Genomic DNA, 24203 nt, shown 5'->3' on the forward strand with positions numbered 1-24203 from the left:
TACTGTAAAAACATTAAAACACAATTTTTCACTTCAGAGGCATGAGGCACAAACCTGACATTTACATAGATATTCGGAACACCGACCGTAGCTACAGTCACATGGTTTACAGCTACAGGCGTATGAATTAGATAAGCTACAAGTACAGAGACGTACACAGGTCACAGTGCTGCTACATGTGATATAACATCATGTCTGCGAGACGTAGACGGCGTGAAATAGTTCTGTATAAAGTGTCTGATAGTATAGAGCTTCCTACACCATTAATCCCTGTACTCAGGACTGCCGCCTCAGACCTTGCCCCTCCCCTAGCTGGCTCGAATCTGCTCTGCCATTGGTTATCAAGTGAAGAGTATGCAAATATGCTCCTGAGTGTACAAAAGTGACATATATTTACTCATTACAAAGGATTGGAAGGTAGTTCTATTACATTGCCAATGATGTGAAGGGTTATATTGTGAATAACATGGAAGTTACACAGAGTATGCAACATCGCCGTGATGTAAAAGAGAATCATATATAGCCCGGATTGTCATTGTAGCGAATGAAAGGTTAAGACTATACTTTCAGGGATCATTTCTATAGTTTCTAATTGTGGAAATGTGCTCTAAAGTGTCTAAACGCACCAACCACGAGGAAGACTTGTAGTGATCTCTCCTGAGCGTGAAGTGAGCTCTCAGATCTACTTCATTGTAGGTTCTGATTGCTGTTGATGACCGTTCTCCCTCTCTATCACAGAGAGGGTGGAGGGAGAGATCACAAACTGAGTGGTTGCTATTTTTTTGTTCAGTATAAATGAAAGATTTAATGTTTTGTTAGTAATATTCCGGTTCATCTGCTAGATACAGATATCCACGCAGGGGCGCTACATTTAATCTATACGGAGCTGTGTGTTTCTTGTTCAAGACATTTACAAACCCAATAGATGGCGCTAGGTGTTTGAAGTTATGGTGGACAACAGACAGTGTTGCCTCGAAGCAGACTGATGTAAGCTTATGTTGCTTATCGCGCAAGTCCAATAGATGGCGCTAGGTGTTAGAGATCACAGTTAACAGTGTTGCCTCGAACAAGGCTAATGTAAGCGTATGTTGCAGAACCCGCAAAGCCAATAGATGGCGCTAGGTAGTTTGAGTAATCCTTGCGTACCCAGTTGCATGTACAAAACCAATAGGTGGCGCTGGAACGTACTGCAGGCACAAATTTCTTCAGATTGCCTTGCAAGGTTTCTGTGACGTTCGGTAGATTGCGTTTACCGTTCTCCGAGGAACGTTTTGCCTGTAGCTTAATTACATTGCATCCTATCGCGCAAGTCCAATAGATGGCGCTAGGTGTTGCCTCGAACAAAGCTAATGTAAGCGTATGTTGCTCAACCCGCAAAACCAATAGATGGCGCTAGGTAGTTTGAGTAATCCTTGCGTACCCAGTTGCATGTCCAAAGCCAATAGGTGGCGCTGGAACGTACTGCAGGCACTAATTTCTTCAGATTGCCTTGCAAGGTTTCTGTGACGTTCGGTAGATTGCGTTTACCGTTCTCCGAGGAACGTTTTGCCTGTAGCTTAATTACATTGCATCCTATCGCGCAAGTCCAATAGATGGCGCTAGGTGTTGCCTCGAACAAAGCTAATGTAAGCGTATGTTGCTCAACCCGCAAAACCAATAGATGGCGCTAGGTAGTTTGAGTAATCCTTGCGTACCCAGTTGCATGTCCAAAACCAATAGGTGGCGCTGGAACGTACTGCAGGCACTAATTTCTTCAGATTGCCTTGCAAGGTGTCTGTGATGTTCGGTACTACATTGCGTTTACCGTTCTCCGAGGAATGTTTTGCCTGTAGCTTAATTACATTTAAGTCGATATTACAGGCAGTGCCTGCTTGACATTTCAGGCGCCTGTACATGGTTTTTATGCGCTTCACCTATACTTGACGCGAGGCCTAGAACCGCATCGCAAAACCACGCCAATTGAACGGCTACCTGTACGGCAGTGCCTTCCTCGCCCTCACTAAACATGGCTGCCTGGGTGTTAGTTACATCTCTATGGTAACATCACTTCCTCCCAGGGTGCACCGTGTTCCAGGAAGCGGCCCGAACTGTCTAAGCAGAGAGAAGTAGCTGGACGGGATGGAGGAAGAGGACCTGGAAGTGGTGGAAGAATTGGAGGCTGTGTTACACCTGGCACCCGAGGTGCAGCACGCCATAGAGCAGGTGAGAGGAGACGGGCATGTCTATGGGAGCCCCCGTTACTATGTAGTGTCAGTGCAGAGCGTTCTATACAAAGGAGAAAGTCACCATATAATATCTTGTTCTACACATTGTGGGGTATACAATATACAGTACATGCCATTCTTCCAGGGGAGTAACTAGGAAAGGCTGGGCAACAAAAACAAACTCTTGACTGCCCCCCTCCATGTGCCACACGCAGCCCCTATTATAGATAGTGCCCCCTGTAGACTCACACCCCACTTGTAGATAGTGCCCCCACCTCCCCCTGTAGATAGTGCCGTACAGCCCCCCTGTAGATAGTGCCGTACAGCCCCCTGTAGATAGTGCCGTACAGCCCCCCTGTAGATAGTGCCGTACAGCCCCCCTGTAGATAGTGCCGTACAGCCCCCTGTAGATAGTGCCGTACAGCCCCCTGTAGATAGTGCCGTACAGCCCCCCTGTAGATAGTGCCGTACAGCCCCCCTGTAGATAGTGCCGTACAGCCCCCCTGTAGATAGTGCCGTACAGCCCCCCTGTAGATAGTGCCGTACAGCCCCCCTGTAGATAGTGCCTTGCAGCCCCCTGTAGATAGTGCCTTGCAGCCCCCCTGTAGATAGTGCCGTGCAGCCCCCTGTAGATAGTGCCGTGCAGCCCCCCTGTAGATAGTGCCGTGCAGCCCCCCTGTAGATAGTGCCGCGCAGCCCCCCTGTAGATAGTGCCGCGCAGCCCCCCTGGAGATTGTGCCGCACAGCCCCCCTGGAGATTGTGCCGCGCAGCCCCCCTGGAGATTGTGCCGCACTGCCCCCCTGTAGATTTTGCCGCACAGCCCCCCTGTAGATTTTGCCGCACAGCTCCCCCGTATATAGTGCCGCACAGCCCCCTCTCTTGTATATAGTGCCGCACAGCCCCCTCTCTTGTATATAGTGCCGCACAGCCCCCCTTAGTAGATAGTGACACACACAGACCCCTGTAGATAGAGCCACAGCCCTCCCCCTTGTAAATAGTGCCACACAGCCCCCCCCCTTAGTGGTGCCACACAGCGCTCCCTTGTGTATAGTGTCACACAGCCCCCCAAGTAGTACAAGGGAATGGCACATCCATGAAAGTTGCATTAGCCAGGGGGATGTCAATCAAACATGGAAAGGTGGGTTTGGAGGCAGGACTTGGACTATATGACTCTTCATGATAGCGGCACCGCCCCATGACCCTTTAATGAGTAATTAGCATATAGTGTGCGCCGTTTTAAAAGTTAATTTTATAGATTTTGTTGCATCTGAAAAAATACAACACTAGAACCAAGCTCAGTACATATATACAGCACTAGTACCAAGCTCAGTACATATATACAGCACCAGAACAAAGCTCAGCACATATATACAGCACCAGAACAAAGCTCTGACATATATAGTACCACAACCAAGCTCAGTACATAAATACAGCACTAGAACCAAGCTCATACATATATACGGCACGAGAGCAAAGCTCAATACATATATACAACACCAGAACCAACCTCCGTGCATAAATACAGCACTAGAACCATATCTGACATATATACAATGCCAGAATCAACCTCAGTACATAAATACAGCACTAGAACCAAGGTGTGACATATATACAGCACCAGAGTCAAAGTTAGTACATATATACAATACCAGAACCAAGATCAGTACATATATACATCCCCAGAACCAAGCTCAGTACATATATTCATCCTCAGAACCAAGCCCCGTACATATATACGGCACCAGAACTAAGCTCAGTACATAAATACGGCACCAGAACAAAGCTCAGTACATAAATACGGCACCAGAACCAAGCTCAATACATAAATACAGCACCAGAACAAAGCTCAATACATAAATACAGCCCCAGAACCAAGCTCGGTACATAAATACAGCACCAGAACCAAGATCGGTACATATATACAGCACCAGAACAAAGCTCAGTACATATATACAGCACCAGAACAAAGCTCAGTACATATATACAGCACCAGAACAAAGCTCAGTACATATATACAGCACCAGAACAAAGCTCAATACATATATACAGCACCAGAACAAAGCTCAGTACATATATACAGCACCAGAACAAAGCTCAGTACATATATACAGCACCAGAACAAAGCTCAGTACATATATACAGCCCCAGAACCAAGTTCAGTACATATATACAACACCAGTACAAATACAGCTCAATATAGTGCAACCCCTGCTGTATAGGCTTGTACGGCGTAAACCTACAGCTCCCAGCATGGCCTGAACAATGGTAAGGATATGCTGGGAGATGCTGTTTCACAAAAAAAAATCATACCACCCATCATCTCGTTGCAGATCATACTATAGTACTGATTAGAGGCAGAATAAACATTTACATTAAGTGACTCACCGGTGATGTCTCAGATTCTAGGTCTTTCCTTCACCCTCCAGTCCAGACCTCTATGATGGATTTCTCCCGGCCACTACCCATTTCTGCGGTTTTCCGCTCAGATGTCTTCAGCTTCTCACTTTTAAAACATTTCTACACCTTTAAACGAAGATAAAATTCTCAACACCGCTAAATATAATAGCGCCATACACTGTCCCTGATTATAATAGTACCAAACACTGTGTCCCACACACATTGTGCCCCCTGTAGATAGTGCCCCCATAGCCCCCCTGTAGATAGTGACCCCCATAGAGCCTTGGTAGATAGTACCCTACATAGAAGCCCCTGTCATTTTGCCCCGCCAATCAGCGTCATTGTTAGGCGCTAAATGATCGGGCACGGAACGTCCCCGGCCATTCAGCGCTAATGCATGTAATTGTATTTAGTTCTATAGAGGCAGGTACAATTACGAGGGGCTGGCTGTCGCTAGCACCGGGGCCCCTCCAGTGCTATCGACGCCGCCCGGACCATAAATGTTAGAGGCTCGGCGGCGCGGGCCCCGCAGTAGCGTTGCTTCCGCTGTAGCAGCCACCGGGCTTATGGGGGGGGGGGGCGTGTCGGCGGACGGCACGGGCCCCCTCGTGCTTCTGGCCCCGTAGCAACCAATGCCGAGCATTCCACCCTTAAAGGGGTTATTCATTTCTCTGCCTAATGTGGAAGTAATCATTGGAGGTCCAGCTGCTAAATCCCCCTGAAATCACTCATTACTTGGTGGAAGATGGGGGCACCTATACATTTCCATGCTTCTACAGCAGAGACAACTTGAAGCGTTTGGGCCACCATGCAAAATCTTTAGCAGAACCCCCAATGATCACACAGTTTATAATACTGGTCTCATATTGGGCAGAGGGACCTTTTGGGCCCCTGCAGACTCCAAGGGTGACCTCAACCTCTGAACCTCCTATAGTTATGTCCCTGTTAAACAGTGCACATTGAAGTCAAGGGAAGACCGTGTAATACTTTGTCATGCCAAGACTTCCAGTGCAAGAGCCGCAGTGGTGTAACTATAATGGCTGCAAAAGTTGTGGTAGTGCCCTGCCCAGAAGCACGAGGGGCCTTCTTTACCACATGAGGAGACTGATTTTGTAATGACGTGATCATTGAGGGCCCTGTTACACATTTTGCTTTGCCCCACTGGCTCTTTGGTCTCCTGTCAATGGTGTACATGTGCCCTATTTTTAACTGATCTTAAAGGGAACCTGTCACCAGCATTTCACCTATTGAACTTTACTTATCCCTTGCTCATTCATTGCCGTTATCCCCTCTCCTAAACTCTTCCTCCGACTGTAAATAACGGTCTGCAAACATTTCGCGCCGTTTATGGTAATAATCTGGTGTCCCTTTGTGCGCACACCCCAGTAGAGGACATCGATGCGCAAGCGCGGGATTTTGTGTGTGCTGGGGGGAGGCGAGAAGCTGTCAAACAAAAGTAAGGAGGCGGGGTCAACTCGGAAACGAAGATATGAATTTTATGCTCATTAGCATACAGTGCAGGAACCCTAAAAACCGGAATACTAAAGGTACAGAGCAGATTTAGAAGATAATTATAGGTTACATAAAAATGATTTTTCATCCACTTCCACCGGGTATTAGTGGTTTAATAGGTGAAATGCTGGTGACAGGTTCCCTTTAAACAATAAGCAATCCTATATTTTTTGTTCATTATGGCAGGACCGTGGTAAATTTGTGTTTCATCACTAAATTAATAGCCAGTATTAAAGGTTTAGACAAGAACCTCTATCTATTTGTCCTATCTCTGTGTCAAAATGGAGAGCCGCTCTGGCGGACCAGACCGGTCTATTTATTACATGGTCAGCCATTAATTTCAATGTCTGCCATGTAATGCTTCATTTTTCCCGTTGACCATTACAGGGGAAATGTATAGCCAGATGGACCTATCACGATCAGCTTTCATTTTAAAGTGGTTGTCTTTGTGATACAATATGTTTATACGAGAGTGGGGCCAGGGGGCATACGCACCCTGACAGAGGCTCTGTGCAGGGGCCGTGGGAAGACAGGTGGGCAGGCCAAGGGGGAGACACTAGGTGCTCAGGAGGAGCAACATAAAAACTGTTTTGAAGCTGCTGCTTCCACATAGCACAGTCACTCACCAGGTTGCACCTGCTTCTGGCTCCTGCTGACTCTTAGATCTTCCACCTCACAAACAGCATCCACGTCACCAGCTTAAACACCAGACCAGATGACCAAATTAATCCAGACCCCTGGCCAGGTGACAAAATCCAGACCCCCGACCAGATCCTTCAATTAATTCAGACCCCCAACCAGATCCTTCAATTAATTCAGACCCCCGACCAGATCCTTCAATTAACTCAGGCCGCCGACCAGATCCTTCAATTAACTCAGGCCGCCGACCAGATCCTTCAATTAACTCAGACCCCGACCAGATCCTTCAATTCATTCAGACCCCCGACCAGATCCTTAAATTCATTCAGACCCCCGACCAGATCCTTAAATTCATTCAGACCCCCGACCAGATCCTTAAATTCATTCAGACCCCCGACCAGATCCTTAAATTCATTCAGACCCCCGACCAGATCCTTATATTAATTCAGACCCCTATATTAATTTGGACCCCAAACAGACCCCTAAAATATTCAGACCCCAGACCAAACCCCTTAATTAATTCAGACTTCCAACCAGACCCCTAAATTATTTCACAATCCCGACCAGACCCCTTAATTAATTTAGACCCCAGATCAGACGCCTAAACTAGGTAATACCTCAGTCCAGACCCCCAGACAAAACCCCCTATGTACTTCCAACTCCCGGGTCCTTTTGCCTCCACTTTCGTCCAGGTGCCTCTTCACTTCTGGCACGTCACGATGCTGATGCTAGAGTCCTGCTTCATGAGGTCCTGATGTTGGGTTGTCAGGATGTTGGGTACGGCGGTGCATACAATGTGTCAGGATGTTCCTTTCTCCTTACAGCTGGGAATAATTTTATGTGGGCAGCAGGGTGGCCGGCCTTTTTTTATACTTATTTTTGTGGCCAGTGCCCCTTACAGGAGTACCAGCCGTACTGCCCTAATAGTGACCCTGCACTTAGCAATTAAGTGGACGTGCTGGTGACGTTTATTGCAGTCCTGGTGCCCATGAGAGCTGTTACAGTACTAGGGTAACTACTACTCTCTGTAAGGACCCCCTGACATCAGTGGATCAATTGATGGGAGTGATCTTTTTAATAGGGATTCGACAGGTGGAGTGTTTTCATGTGCTGCTTTTATGGGCAGACCAGTGTTGTAAGTGGTGAATGTGCGGTTTAGAGCGAGGTTCAGAGGTTTTGATGTGCTTATTTGGGGTAATATGATGTCACAGCACAAGGGGCCTATAGTGCTATGCGTTGCGGTGTTGTCATGTCCGCATCCATTCTACTAGTGCTTTGTTTGCTGAGCTGTGAGTGACGTGTGAGAGTCGCAGGTGAACCGCTCCTAGTTCTAACCACTAGAAATTCGGCTCTGGAGAGTTTGCAGTCTCTTCATAAGGATATGAGTCTGTTCACGTGTTGTGGTTTTTACCACCATTTGTGAAAATCGCAACATATGAATAGCCCTTTACGGAGTGATCATACTAATTTGGTTTAGAGACAAGTTATAGTTAAAGGGGCATCCATCTAAAGACATTTATGGTGTATCTGTAAGCGACGACGTAAATGTCTGATAGGTTGGGGTTTCTGTACCTCACTTTATTTTGTGGATCATGGCCTCATGCACACCACTGTTGCCGTTGATGAGGCCGCAAACTACAGAAACTAGTGTCTGTATTTAGGTTTGTAGTCCCTACGAGTTGCTTTCGCAACCGTTCCGCATGTCCGTATATTACGGCCGTGTTGTTTCAGTGTGTCATCTGTATTTTGCGATCCGCACCCTTAGGATGGTCATGTGATCGGATTTCCCAAGCGGTTCCTAGCAACGTATCCGCAAAATCCGGACAGCACATGGATGGCTGCCATGTTCTGTCCGTTATTTTTACGGACCCATAGACTTGAATGGCTGCACTAGTCTGCAAAAAGGGACCGGTATAAAACATTTGCAGAACGGAACAATGGGTCTGCATAAAACACTGATGTGTGCATGGCCCCATAGAAAAGAAATGGGTCCGTGTGCTATCTGCAAAAAAAAAATGTGGATAGCACGCTGCGGAAAAACACGGTTGTGTGCATGAGGCCTAAGTAGGCAGGTTTTGTCTACATGGGAGCATTGAAATAAGTTCTAGCAATACTTCCCTGCATGAGTTTTGATCATCACATACACCCACGTACTGTTAAATTGAATTACCACAATTACTTTTCAACAAAAAACCCTATTACTTATGTGAACACTTTTATTTTTATTTTTAATAAATTCTATTTTATTGAATTTAGTTTGATAATTTAAAAATGTCTGTTAGATGAGGGTCTGGAACCCACCCGTATCTTCAGAATTGGGGTTACCCGACAAGTAGGCTCTGCTGTTTCCGTAACTCCCATAGGAACAAATTAAGAGAGCCTCTCTTTTCACAGACATGGTGGCCGCCTCACCTGGCGCAACGAGGGTTGGATGTATTTGTTATATTTAGTATACCAAAGCATTATTGTCTGTCAAGGGAACCTATTAGTCCGTACCTCTGTTTAGACCCCCGGCTGCCATGGCAACCCATCTGCGGCCCATGATCGTCTTAGAGGGCCAACAATGGGTGACAGACGGAGCCCCCTCCAGCTGGGCTTACGCAGTGATATCGTGTGCACAGCTCGATTGGAATGACTTCCATGTACGTCATTCTGTGTTAAGGGGTTAAAAGTATTTTCCAAACTGAAACCTTTATTGTATATTCAAGGATCTCCAGAATGGGGGCACCCAACCCTCGATGCGCCTGGTGAGGCGGCCGCCGTGTCTGCGAAAACAGAGGCTCTCTTTATCCGTTCCTATGGGAGTTACGGAAACAGCAGAGCCCATTTGTTTGGTGACCCCCATTCTGAAGATAGGGGTGGGTCCCAGACCCTCATCTAACAGACATTTTTCAGTCTGCTTCAGTTGGAAATACCCCTTTAAAAATGCAGAGGGGGGTATTCTTACTATGCTGAGAGATACTGTATTTACTTGGTACCCCATAGAAGTAAGTGTAGCCCCAGATTGTGGGAACAGAATGAACTTTAGAGATAAATTGCCATCCACTAAGATGCACATCTCTCCTCTGTTATAAATTACTGCAGGGCAAAAACTGTGCGAATGTGGGCACACTGGGGGAAATATATTAAGACTGGCATGTCAAACGCCAGATTTAAACTAATTTACATTGGCGGAAAATGTGTCTGCTATGAGTGTACATTTGCACTATAATTTATGTCGGTGTCTGGTGTAAATTATGATAACCCCCGTCCCCTTTTCTTACCATTTTCCAAAAGTGCCAAGAAAAGTAAAAAGTCGCAAATTTTAGCATATGCTAAAATTTGCGACTTTCTTATGACAGAAAATGAATGTAGACCTGTTGATACATTCCCCCCACTAGTCACTGTCTGGTCAGTAAATAATGTGAAACAATGTGACACCAGGCCTGGGCATTTCTTCTCCTGTACTGTGTGCCACACTCCTGTGGAGATCCAGCATTGTTTCTCTCATAGAAGACAAGTGCTGGGAACACGTATTCCTATGAAATACCAGGATGTCTGCTACTGGCAGCTAGTAAGGACCCTGCCCCGCAGGATGCAGCGCTGGAGGGGGGATTATGACTTCCATTATTCATTAGAAGACAGAAATGAGCATATATGGATGTAATTATCGCTTCTCCCTCTCTTTACACCTGGTTTCCAGTCAACCTATCCCCTCGTTACACTTTATTCCTTAAAGGGGTTTTCTAATCACAGACTACCCCTTTAATCTGAGAGTCCGGCTCCCAAGTAGAGCATATGGACAGGGGTTGTCCCAATGATTTGTCTGGCCCTGACTTTTTAAATAACCGATAATATCTTTATAAATGATGATATTACTGAGCACCTTGTATGTTGAACCTAAGATTATCTCAGTTTCTGTGATTTCCTATTTTTTTTTCATAACTCCCCTACCCTTTCTCTGTCTGGCTTGCTGACCTGCTTGACTTGGAGATCTTTGGCATAGTTGTGCAGACACTAGGTTACTCTATGAAGCCTTTTTCTCCCACAGTTTATAAGTATTCTCATTTTCATTTGTAGGTGTTCCCGAGCCAGGACCCGTTGGACCGAGCAGACTTCAATGCGGTAGAATATATAAACACTCTATTTCCAACTGAACAGGTGAGTCTGGTTGTGTAAAGAGGGGGGATGCAGGCGGTGTACCCATTATCCACCAGTTGTACCGGAGCAGATGTGCTCTGTTATTGCTGTATGCTGTGTGTGAATATCGATAGGAGCCTTGTGGTCACCCTGGTATTTTAAACACATTGAAAATGGCTTCTAGATGACAAATCCCAGACTAAACAGTAACGTGTAGATCTCATCCTTCGCTCTTTTTCTATTATAAAAAATAATTATTTACAAGGCGTGTACATGGTTTCCCCCTCCACCTGCTGACTCAACAACTCTTCCTACTCAATAAAGAGAGCATTTCACTACCCCAGACATGTGCAGCTGAGTGCACCATGTTCTAGTGATGTGACATACAAGTACTTGTAGTAATCTTAGCTGTCACCACTAGAGGGCCGATATGCCTGCAGCCCCTGTTCAGCTCTATAGGGGCTGCTCTATACGGAGGTGTACAATATTTGGCTCTTTATAGACCGTTGCTATCGTCTAACAAGCTGTTCTTTCAGAATGGAGATTAGTCATTATTTCAACATTATTTATTAAAATAATTGTCTTACCTGTGATAGTGGAACGAAAATATGGTTCCTTATTTTAGGATATTTACCACATTGTGAAAGCCTTGGGCAGGAAAGGTATCTGTTAGTAATTCTGATAATGTAGAACAAATAAAGCTTTGCGTTTCATTTTATTATCTACATTAAGTACAGGTGTCACACAGATGAATTCTTTCTACTGTGGACTCAATACATTTACCTGTAGTTCTATGGGAAACCACATAAATCACATTGTAATATCTCACTGAGTTGTGCCACATGACAAACTTGGCGCTGCTGCAGCTGGCAAACTCCTCTTGACGACATCTGTCAGTTTGCGTTTTTACCACTAGAGGGACAGCTATGTTTCCATTCATTTTTGTTATTCTTATTCTGTTTTTTAAGATATTGAAAATAGGTTGTTTAGTTCTGTACGAATACAACAAAAGCAGCTCTCCAAGCTACATATGTGAAAAATAGAACCATACCGAAAAATCAGAGCTCTTAGTCAAAATATATATGAAAATATAATAATTTTATTACACAAATATAACATACATTTAAAAACGCAACTAGGTTTTAGGACTCTATATATGTCAGATATGGTATTTTAGAGCACAACAAGGAAAGTACTGAATAAACAGAAATAATGGATCGATTACAAACCACACAGACTGCCTATCAAGAATATGTGAGATTTCTCAGCCACACTGGGTTCAAAACTGAAACACCCTAATGTCCTCCAATAACCCCTATATGTAAACATCTAATGAAGGTGAGGGGGGAGGCAGGGGTCCCTGTGGTTGAGCCAACATGGATCTGCAAACACTTTCCTTACATATAATGGGTTAGGGTATGTGCACACGCAGTGACCAAAAACGTCTGAAAATACGGAGCTGTTTTCAAGGGAAAACAGCCCCTGATTTTCAGACGTTTTTTGAGCAACTCGCGTATTTCGCGGCGTTTTTTACGTCCGTTTTTGGAGCTGTTTTCATTGGAGTCTATCAGAAAACGGCTCCAAAAACGTCCAAAGAAGTGTTTGACGAGGCTGTATTTTTACGCGTCGTCCTTTGACAGCTGTCAAACGACGACACGTAAATTACAGGTCGTCTGCACAATACGTCGGCAAACCCATTCACCCATTCAAATGAATGGGCAGATGTTTGCCGACGTATTGTAGCCTTATTTTCAGACGTAAAGCAAGGCATAATACGCCTCATTTACGCCTGAAAATAGGTCGTGTGAACCCAGCCTAAGACTACATGCTTGACAGCCTATGATTGATACTGATTGCTCCCTCTGCCTCCCCCCCACCTTCATTAGATGTTTACATATAGGGGTTATTGGAGGACATTAGGGTGTTTCAGTTTTGAACCCAGTGTGGCTGAGAAATCTCACATATTCTTGATAGGCAGTCTGTGTGGTTTGTAATCGATCCATTATTTCTGTTTATTCAGTACTTTCCTTGTTGTGCTCTAAAATACCGCAGTGTTATTACTAGAGTCCTAAAACCTAGTTGGTTTTTAAATGTATGTTATATTTGTGTAATAAAATTATTGTATTTTCATATATATTTTGACTACGAGCTCTAATTTTTCGGTATGGTTCTATTGTTATGGAGCAGTCTATATGCTAATTATGGGGGGAAGTTGGTGTCTCATACTTCACCCAGCCTATAATTATAATGCGCTTGGAGCCTATTTATTTACAATATGTGAAAAATAGATGGCATGGGTCTCGTTACATCTGATATAAAGCTAACAGCGCTGCATCACACCAACAGTCAAACATGGTGGTAATAATGTGATGGTCTACGGCTGCTTTGCTTCTGCACGACCTGGATAATTGTCATAATTAATGGAACCATAAATTCTACTCTCTATCAGAAAATCCTGAAGGAGAATGTCCGCCCGTCAGTTCATGACCTAAAGCTCAAGTGCAGTTGGGTTATGCAGCAGGACAATGTTCAGAAGCACACAAGCAGGTTCACCTCTGGCTCAAAAGAAACTAAATTAAAAAAGAAAGGACTTGTCACGTCCTATGGGTCTGTTCACATCCGCTTTGCCCTACGCTATTGGTTCCGTCAAAACAACGGAACCCTGTCACAACGGTGACCAACGGAAACCATTAGCAACCTTTGCGTCACCATTGAGTTCAATGGTGAGGGAAACGGAAGCTAAGGTTTCCGTTTGCCTTTCCATTGAGGGATTAACCTGACGGAACTCCTCAACGGAAGGGCAACGCTGATGTGAACAGGCCCTATGACATACATACTAAGAGCTGGGGACCGCCCACTTGACTGACTTGTCTTACAGGGCACCGAAACGAATGGCACCGATTGCAGGGGAACGTAGGCAGAAAGCAGGAGAAGAAAACCAGCGCAGCACTCAATGCTTCAGCGGCTTGTAAGCTCTGCTACTGGGTTTATGTCAGAGGACGTGACCGGTCCTTTTTAAGGTTTTGGAGTGACCATGTCAGAGCCCTGACTTAAATCCCATCGGGATGCTGTGGTGAGACATTAAATGGACCGTTCATGCTGGAAAACCCCCAATGCAGCTGAAGTCAAACAATTCTGCAAAGAAGAGTGCGCCAAAATTCCTCCCCAGCGATGTAAACCCTCATCTCAAGTTATCGCAGATGTTTCATTGCACGTCTTACTGCCAAGGGTGGCACGACCAGTTATTAGGTGTAGGGGGCTATTACTTGTTCACGTGGGTGATATGGGTTTTCAATAATGAATGGAATGATAATATAAATGCTGCATTTTGTGTTTACTCGTGTTATCTTTATATTAAAATTAGTTGGATGATCTGAAACCTTTAAATGTGGCAAATTAGCATAAATAGGCACCACGCTTACACAAACTCACACACTCACTCACTGTGTGTTGTAAAATAGTGGGGTATCCAACGAAATATATTGTTACGAAGAAGCTGCTGAGAATGCAAGATAGGTATATCCACTAGAGGGCACTGTTCTCCTTTGTGTACACTTGGTTTATGACCCATGTGAAGCCAGCCCAAGGACACCAGTCAGTCCCAGCTCACCTAATAATCTCCCAATGAGTTTGATTTGTGTATTATGTAGTTAACAGTCTTAAATGATAGAGAGAAACTAACCGTATTCTAGTATACTATAAAGAGAAGCTGTCCCCAGCCTAATATAATTTATTTATTTTTTTAAATGTATTTACACCAGAAACCTTCTTTTAAAGATTGATATATCTGCCCCACTATATTTTTGATCATATGGGTAAGTGAAGTTCGATCCGTTAGGGTACGTTCACACGTAGCGTAAATACTGCAGATTTTCCGCAACAGCATTTGTAGCGGAAAAGCCGCAGCATAATACATTAGCAGCAAAGTGGATGAGATTTGAACAAATCTCATCCAGACGCTGCGTAAATGATGAGCAGAAAAAAAATTCAATGGGGAGGTAAAACCCACAACAAATAGCAGATATGTTTTTTGTGGCAGAAAAGCAGCGATTCCGCTGCAAGAAAACACAACACAGAAAACCCCAGAATTCTGTGTTTCTTCGTCCAGGCTGGCCCCCTGGGATGACGTTTCATCCCATGTGACCGCTGCAACCAATCACAGGCTGCAGCGGTCACATGGGATGAAACGTCATTCGAGGAGGTCAGCCTGCAGGACGGTGGAGGGACGCATCACCATGACTATGCACGTATAAATGTTCCTCCTTTTTTTTTTTTTTTTTTAAGTGCAGTTTTCCACAGCGAGACATTCCGGTCGAAAAACTGCACCACAGTTTTGTGAAGTTTTTGGGCTGGAATTCCCTGCAGCGCAGAGGGCGGATGCGCTGGCTGCTTTTAGGCAGCATATCCGCCCTGTGTGAATATACCCTTAGGCTGTTATACATGAATAGATCCTCAAGTGCATTACAGCTAACTATGGTGTGGACTTTCTTTCTATTATAAAAGACCGTAAAGCACACATTGCGGAAATGGGAAAACTGCAGGTAAACGCAGGTAAAATCCGCACCTAAGGCCTTATTCACACAAAGGTAGTTCACGGCCCTGATACGCACGTGAAAATCATGCGTGTTGCACGGACCTATGTAACTCAATGGGGCCGTTCAGACAGTCCGTAATTTTCACGCAGTGTGTGTCCGCTGCGTAAAACTCACGACATGTCCTATACTTGGGCGTTTTTCGCGCATCACGCACCCAATGAAGTCAATGGGTGCGTGAAAATCACGCGCGGCACACGGACGCACTTCCGTGTAGTGCGCGTGATTCGCACAACAGTGGATAAAGAAATGAAGGAATAAATAAAACCACCTCCTTCATTTCTGTTTATTAACATAAAAACTGAGTGTCATAACGATGCCATATGCGCGAAAATCACGCAACCACGCACCACATACTGATGACACACGCAACTGCAATGCACAAGAAACGCAGTGTTTTTTGCGCGCAAAATGCACACGTTCGTGTGAATTTCGCCTAATAGTGCGTTTTTATGCTGTAGATTTTGTTGCGTTTTTTTTTTTTTTTAAACTAGTCAGATACAATTCGCAAGCGGAAATGCAAGATAAATTGACATGCTGCAAAATTTAAAATACACACCGCAGGTCAATTTACGTACAGAAAAAAACCGCAATGTGTATGCTGGTACTGTATTACGTGCAGATTTGCCGCAGGAAAAGACACACGGGAAATCTGCACGTAATACACATAATGTGCATTTAGCTTAAGAGTAGAGATTGCCAGCCTCACCAATTCTAACCTCTGGCAGGCAACTGCCCAAGGTGGTGGTGGTTTTACATCACAATGGCACAATGGCACACTGAAGTGGTATTTTTCCCTCATTATTGTACCATAAATGGCAGCTCTTTAACTGGTGATTAGATGAGAATATTTTTTCTTTTACCCCATAATTGTACAGCAGACAAAATCTTTTTTTTTTTTTTTAAATGTAAATTTTTTTTTGTTAGTGTCCCCCTGTGATAAGCCGATCATAGGGTCACCGATCAGCTGTAATCTGTGAAGTGTCACATTTTCATACAGTGCCAATGCGGGGGAAGTGAAGCATTCCCATATTATAGGTCTGTTTCATATGTTCTTATAGAGCAATTGCTTCTAATGGAGAATCCCCAACTACCGCCACCTGATGGAGCATTGTACGGCTTCGCGTATAGTTGCAGGGGAAAGTACATATGCCGCCATATAGCTTCCTGAACACCGGTCTGATGTATGGACACGTTGGGTCCTCCAGAGTGAGAGATGCTTTTTGTAGCTTCGCTTCAGCTAAATTCTGATGGTCCTGAGCTGGGGGCCCCCTCTATCAACTGTGCATTCCTCAATGGGGGTAATTGAACATGTTTATTTATAAATAAATCGGACAACCCTTTTTAAGACTGGAGCCATACTGTATACTGTGGTTGAATGTAACACTCCCTTGAGCAGGCCCTTGTTTTCCAAATGGCAATTCATCAACTGATCGCATCTTTTATGCGGCCAAAAATTATGGTCGCTTATCGGCAACACATCTCCTTTTTACACCGAGTGGTCGGCCGCCGATAAGCGACCATTTTTTCGGCCGCATAAAAGATGCGATTAGCTGATGAATTGCCATTTGGAAAACAAGGGCCTGCTCAAGGGAGTGTTACAATCAACCACAGTATACAGTATGCCGACAAGATGCAAATGCATGGGGACAAACAATCGTATTAACAATCATTTGCCCCCATACTCGAGCGCCAGTCGAGAAGCGGTGTTGTCGATCGTCATTCGATTAAAGGCGACAAACACAGGTGAATTTCTGCACATGTAAAACTACCTATGAAGCTTTGTTCATTTTGGAGGGACAATAGCTATGGAAAAGTAAGATCCAACTGACTCATCTCTAACACTTGTGTCCCCTAACATCTAAGGAGGGTGCCACATGAACTTTGGCAGCTGTAATAGCCATTAGGATTCAGTGAACATATCGAATATCTATTGACCGCTTTAAATGGTTATTTCATAAACCGGTCTGAGAAATTCTAGCTGAAAGGCCACAAATAATCTAATAAACCATTCACCTGTATGTAGAAAAGCCATTTCTGGGTCTGATGGTAACACATTTCTTCTTCTTTGCAGTCCTTATCAAACATTGATGATGTTGTGAATAAAATTCGTTTGAAAATAAGGTAAATACTATACAGAAAGTTTCATTCCAGTATACAATTAATCTTGACGAATGGCTTATGTCTATTCTCTTTAAGGAGTCTCTGTCACCAGATTATAAGTGCCCTATCTCCTACATAATCTGATTGGCGCTGTAATGTAGATAACAGCAGTGGTTTTTATTTTGAAAAACAATCATTGTAGTTATGAGCTAGGTTAGATTTATGCTAATGAGATCTCAATGGACAACTGGGCGTGTTTTTACTTTTTACCAACTGGGTGTTTTACAGAGGAGTGTATGACGCTGACCAATCAGAGACCAATTAGTGACCAATCAGTGACTAATCAGCTTCATACACTTCTCATTGTTCCAGCCCAGCTTCTTTCACTGCAGAATCACACTGTGCTGTGGATCATGCTGGGCTGGAACAATGAGAAGTGTAGGACACTGATTAGTCACTGATTGGTCAGCCTCAAACACTCCTCTGTACAACACCCAGTTGGTAAAAAGTAAAAACACGCCCAGTTGTCCATTGAGATCTCATTAGCATAAATCTAAACTAGCTCATAACTTGCTCAAAAATGATCGTTTTTCAAAATAAAAACCACTGTTATCTACATTACAGCGCCGGTCACATTATGTAGGAGATAGGGCACTTATAATTTAATGCCATTTGTGGGGTATCCTCCACGGGCAACAGCACTAAGTGGATAAGTAAGTCCCTAGTTGTAGCTAATGTGGTTTTACTGGCAATAACAATAAAGTTTGTTTTCAGGTATGTTTTTTTTTTTTTTTTTACCCCCTAAAAGGCTATGGACAGCTTTTTGAGGGCAATATTATTATTTTTTTAATAGATTAGTCAGTGAGTTTAGTGTAACTTTGTAATTAGTCTTTACTAAAAAATAGTTTTTACTTTTGGAGATACAGCTGTTCTTTATTGTCTATACAAAGCAGCTCTATCATTAGTTTTACACTGAATCCGTGTCCCTGAATTCAGGTTCTGTGTCGGTGGGTCCTGCGACATGCAGGATCCACCTGTAATCGATCACTTCTAAGTTCATAACTTAGATGTGATCGATTACAGGTGGATCATGCATGTCATAGACACGCAGGACCCGCCCACACTGAACCCGTCCGGTCCACAGGACTGACGGATTCAGTGTAAAACGAGTGATACATCTGCTCTGTATAGACCATACAGAATAGCTGTATCTCCAAAAGTCAAACTATTTTTTAATACTAATATAATAAGACTAATTATAAAGTGACACTAAACACACTGACCTATTTATTTTAAAAAATGCCCTCAAAGCTGTACATAAACAAAATAATAACTAAAAGTAAAAAAATAAAACCCTTTTCCCATTTATCACACAAAATTATGTATGCAATAAAAAACTAATTAAATATAATTGGTATCACCCCGTTTGCAAAAGTCGAACTATTAAAAGATGCAGTTATGAAACCCGCCAGCTGAGCGCCATATGAAAGAAAAACCTCACATAACAATCATTGCTGTTTTTTTGGTCAACTTGCTTCCCAAAAAAATGGAATAAAAAGTGATCAAAAAGTTGCACATACCCCAAAATGTTACTAATAAAAACTACAGCTCACCCCTGTAAAAAACTAGCCCTCACAGCACTCCATCGACCGAAAAATAAAAGTTATGCGTCATGGAATATGGGTACACAGAAAAAAAATTGGGACACAGAGTTTCGCAGGGTGAAAAAACGCAAAAGGAAAAAAAAAATGACACTGGCGGGAAGGAGTTCAAAGAACACTGTGCATGGAATGAAGGGGCCAGGAAATGGATGAACACCAAAAATAACATTTCTGCATCATGGCCAATCTTTGGTGTTCTTTGACTCCCCTGTGTCATGCACCGCCCCCTCACGAATTCCTATCCGTTTTGTCTGGAGTGCTACTTTGTCTTTTGCAGCCTATAATCTCTGTAGTATATCTTACAATTTAGTGTTTTAAGTGGAGCTTTTAATATCACAATAAGGTTTTAGAGAAGAATAGAATCTGACTATATTATGGCAGTAAGACAAATATGTGTTGTTTATTTCCAGACGTCTGGATGACGGTATAAGAACTGTGGTACGAGGTCAAACAAACGTTGGCCAGGATGGGAGACAGGTATGTTTTTAATCAAAATTGTCAAAAAAAAAATTAGATTTTGAAGAATGCAGAAAAAGAAACTGCATGTTTTATATTTCTAGATTTGCCAACAATTTTTTGCTGAACTATTCTGGAAGTAATCCGAAGACGTTTTAAATGACAACAAAGTGAATTTCACAAGTGGGGTACAGTGCAGTTATCAAGATCCACAGTGCCCTTGGTGGCGTGGTGAACTGATTGGCATGCCAGAATCATTTAGGGATGGGATACGCACCTAATGAGGAGGGTGCAATTTCACAGCACTTCTTTTGAGCACCTGCCTCTGTTTCAGCACCTTTTTGTTTTTTTGATTCATGGTGTGTCTCTTTTTACATGTTGTTAGTCTCTAGGATCTCTCAGGATGTGGTGCCCCTATAGGATTACTCTCCTGTAAGTCTAGGGGGTTCCCCATCTTCCTTTGCATTCCAGCCCTCCCCATCTGGGAGCCAATCCTAAACATTGAGCTGTGGAGATGGTTGGGTGAGGAAGGCCTCTTGTCTCTGTTAGGGCCTTTGGCTTGGAGAGTTGTGGAACAGGTCAGTGGGCTTTCTCCTTTTCGATAGGACTTGGAATGGACCACATTCTTGTGCACTTTTTTTTGGCAGCACTTGGGTGATCAAAAGCATTGCTCCTTCTAATAAACAACACTACTACTACTACTACTACTACTACTACTACACGATTAATTGAAATATCGATACTATTTAGATGCTGTGCACCACCAAATGGTTCAATACCATTGGTTCATGTATTTCCATACTATGCTGTGCGGCTGCACAGCTTATATTGTAACACATGAATGTAGTCACTGGCATGATGTGATGCGGCAGACGCTGCACTAATAGGTGGCGGCACCAGACTTGAAGACAGAGAACATGGCGGGCGCACTGCACAGCACCTTCCGTGATTTCTCTCTTCAGTGCCGTCCGCATCACATCATTCTGATGGCGTGGGCACAACAAATGTGCTCGCACAATCAGGACCGGGGCATATAGCTCTGTTACACAGCCGCAGCCCCGCTCTAACAGCGAAGATTAGACAGACTTAATCTCCACCGTTATCCCCTTGAATGCCACGATCAAAGCTGACCGCGGCATTAAAGAGGAGTCCCCCTGCTCATTTTCCTTTTCAGAGGGAATCTATGTGACGCGATTGAGGGACATACCATATATGGACAGACATACCACATATGGTCAGACAGCCCAGGGTCCATTGAAGGACCCCAAGACTGTCTGACCATATTTCCTGTTGTTAGGGCATACTTGGGTATGCCCTAACTACTGCCTGTGTACGATCAGTACACAGGCTAAGGTACCGGCATATAGATGTATGCCAGTACATTAAGGTTTTATAAATCAAAATAAAAAATATTAATAAAAAAATACACAAATGCATGTTTTTTTCAAAAAACATTATTAAAATAAGTCCTAATACATAAAAGAATATACATATTTGGTAATGTCACGACCGTTCTAACCTGCAAAACAAATTTATAACGTCATTTATGATTGGTGTATGCTGTAAAAGAAAATAAAAACTATTTTTTTTCTGCATTTTTGCCAATATAAAAATTTATATAAATTAAACAATAATGTAAATGTACAATAAAACAAGTCTCATACAGCTACGTCAAGCAAAAAAATAGTTATGAGCGTGGGATGCAAAGAGGAAAAATTTTTAAATTGTGTCCTCAAGGCCAAAATTGGCCATGTCTCTAAGGGGTTAGCCCCAATGTTGCCATTATGTGAGAGAAATAATGGGGTCACTTATTAATGTGAGGCACGAGGTGTTATGAATTTTAAACCTCCATATTCCTAACATTAATAGTAATTAACCCCATCATGTACCTCACACATTAATCCAATGTTACAGGTACATGATGGGGTTAATTACTATTAATGTGAAGCGCATGGAGGTTCAAAATTCATAACACCTCATGTCATCAGAAAATGGAAGGACTTTTAATTTTTTTTTTTTTATTGTTGGCAAAGTAAAGTTTTGTTTTTGAAAATCGCAACACTACACGAAGTATTGGTATCGAAGTCCAAATTCTCGCAAAATTCAATGGGAAAATTAAGTATTTAGTGTGAAATTTCCTACAGCAGATGTCCGTTGTGACCTTAAAAATCATATGCTAGTCAGTGACTTTGGATTATACCTGCTTATATTTATTCTTCAGTTGATTGCTAATTTGTCTCATTATGGTATGTCCACACATGGCAGATTTGTTGCAGAAGTTTCTGCAATAAAAAACAATCTGTCCCATATATCAGAATAGGGTCTGTAAAAAACACTCTCTGCAAAAGCAACCCCATTCAGATGTATGGAACAGACTTTTTCAGTCACAGAAATTTCTGTAATGGATCTGTTGTGTTTTAACATATTGCTATTGTGACTGAAGCTTATATATATTGTCTGATAGGATATGAGGTATTCAGATGCTGTTGCTCTGTCCCCATGCTTTATACTACAGCTCTGCCTCTTCAGACTGGCAGCTTTGTATAAGATGAAGCCACGTAAACTCTTATGGGAAGTTCGTGCACGGAGAGCTGGTTTCCATTACAACAAGAATGCAAAGCTTTGAATAAAATGCCAATGGTTAAACCACCAGTAAGAAAAGATTTATTATGAAGTTGTCTCAATTTAAGGGCGTTCTAGAAACTCACTGTAGTGTTTACTGAAAGGTTGGTACTTGTAAACATATAGCTATGATATGTACATTGTGTAGTTTGAATTGAGGTATAATAAATACCTCCGACAAACAGCAAAATATAATGAAATGCCATGCAGATATACTGTACGATATAATAGTATAATGCATTCTTCCGAGCTGGAGATCACATTCCAGAGCTAATAATTTGGGCAGATGTGGTTTATTCTCCAGATAATTGACTTTAGGAAGGAAATGTATTCATTTGTGCACATCTTGTAGTTGTGGGGAAGGTTGTATTTTTTCTAAGCTTTTATTTATCTATTATGAAAATGACCAGACATGACCACCCAGGAATATCAGTAAATATAAGTCATTCTTGCCTAATTGTTCAACCTTCCTTTCAGCTGTTTTTTATGTATATCTCCTCCTGGTAAAGCTCGGTGAAGACCAGGCTGGGTCACCATTACAGCTTTCCAGGGGAGAACACCCAGGTTTTCCAGGCCCCCCAATGGCACCCTTGGTTAACTATGTTATGATACATCTCCCCATGTAGCATTGCAGCGTAACTACACTAAAGGCTGGGTGATACCCCCTGTCAGAAGACATCATGGAAATGTACATTAGTGCATTGTGCTTGTTTATTTTTAGATTATCGCCATTTTATTTGACCAAATGATTAATGAAAGCACAATTCTTATTTCTACCATTATTCTATAGCCCTAATTGAAAGCCCTCTTGGTTACCTAGACCTTTGTTCCGACATTTATGCTGCCCGCAAAGACCTTTTTAATATGCAGCTCACCACAAGGACGAAGAGGTGCCTGTGTTGGTCCAGGTTCTAAGTCTATCTACAGAACGGACACGTTGTCTGACTACTCGACAGAACCTTACTGCTTTACCCAAATTGTGTGGGGGTTCCCTTTTTCAAAACCCTGCAGATATCCTGGCAACGTTTTCTAATTTTTAAGCTGAACTCCTCTTACTCCTCTCCCAGGCCCTTCGCGGCACATCTCGCTAATCAATTGCTAGGTCCCTAGATTCTTCCATCCCTAGCCGAGGCACAACCTCCTTGACCGTGACATAATGCAGGAAGAGGTAGCAGCTGCTATTAAGACTTTAAAACCTTCTAAGTCCCCAGATCCTGGTAGGCTTATATTATAAGAAGTTACCGGCTTTCTAATTTGACTAATATTAATATTCTCTAAAAGCCCAATAAGAACGTGCCTGAGAAGGAAAACTACTATCCAGTCTCCCTCATTAATAATTATCTTAGATTGCTGGCCAAGATCCTATCCATTGCCTCAAATCCCTTATTTCTTGTTATCTCTCTGACAAGGTAGGGTTGATCCCTGGTAGGTAGGCAAAAAGATCTAATTCATACTCTGGAGTCTTCCATTCTAAACTGTCTTATATTCCAGTTGGAGTGGGACTTGGGGGGGAGAGAGATCTTCGAGTTTGGCAGATCATTGGCGAGAGTACCACTAAACTGCCCATCAATCGGTCTCTGCTGAAGGTGGTATCTCACGCCAATTAGGCTTCCCTGCATCTAGCCGTGGGCTATGACATGGAAGGTATTCTCCTCCAAGTCTGGCGGGACTTCCCGAAGATCTCAAGGTTTTGGACAAAAATTTGTTCTGGCCTGCGCTCGCTAATTTACCTGAATCTTTAGAAATCCCCTTCTGAAAATTGGTAGAATAGATCCATTCACGATGTCCCCAAACCAACACATCAAATAATTTCCTTCATGTTCTTGGCAGCACGTATAAGCCAAATCCTGGAAACAACATATAACTAGCTTTGACCTTGGTAAACTTAAACTCTCAT

General features: G+C 43.1%; 1 protein-coding gene and 1 non-coding gene across 2 annotated transcripts in view; both read left to right on the forward strand.

The window, feature by feature from the left end:
* Nucleotides 1–554: 554 nt before the first annotated feature.
* LOC142747584 (small nucleolar RNA U3) lies at nucleotides 555–772 on the forward strand. Its single transcript, XR_012881862.1, has one exon. It is a non-coding gene; the product is annotated as a small nucleolar RNA U3 (small nucleolar RNA).
* A 1273-nt stretch (nucleotides 773–2045) lies between these two features.
* VPS53 (VPS53 subunit of GARP complex) overlaps nucleotides 2046–24203 on the forward strand; it is a 180233-nt gene continuing 158075 nt past the window's right edge. The window contains exons 1-4 of the mRNA XM_075852929.1: nucleotides 2046–2202; nucleotides 10813–10893; nucleotides 17539–17588; nucleotides 19639–19705. Of these exons, the coding sequence (XP_075709044.1) occupies nucleotides 2119–2202; nucleotides 10813–10893; nucleotides 17539–17588; nucleotides 19639–19705 (282 nt within the window). The 5' untranslated portion in view covers nucleotides 2046–2118. The remainder of the gene's footprint in view (nucleotides 2203–10812; nucleotides 10894–17538; nucleotides 17589–19638; nucleotides 19706–24203) is intronic.

This window comes from Rhinoderma darwinii, chromosome 2, assembly GCF_050947455.1.
Source record: "Rhinoderma darwinii isolate aRhiDar2 chromosome 2, aRhiDar2.hap1, whole genome shotgun sequence".
In the NCBI taxonomy this organism is placed as follows: Eukaryota; Metazoa; Chordata; class Amphibia; order Anura; family Rhinodermatidae; genus Rhinoderma; species Rhinoderma darwinii.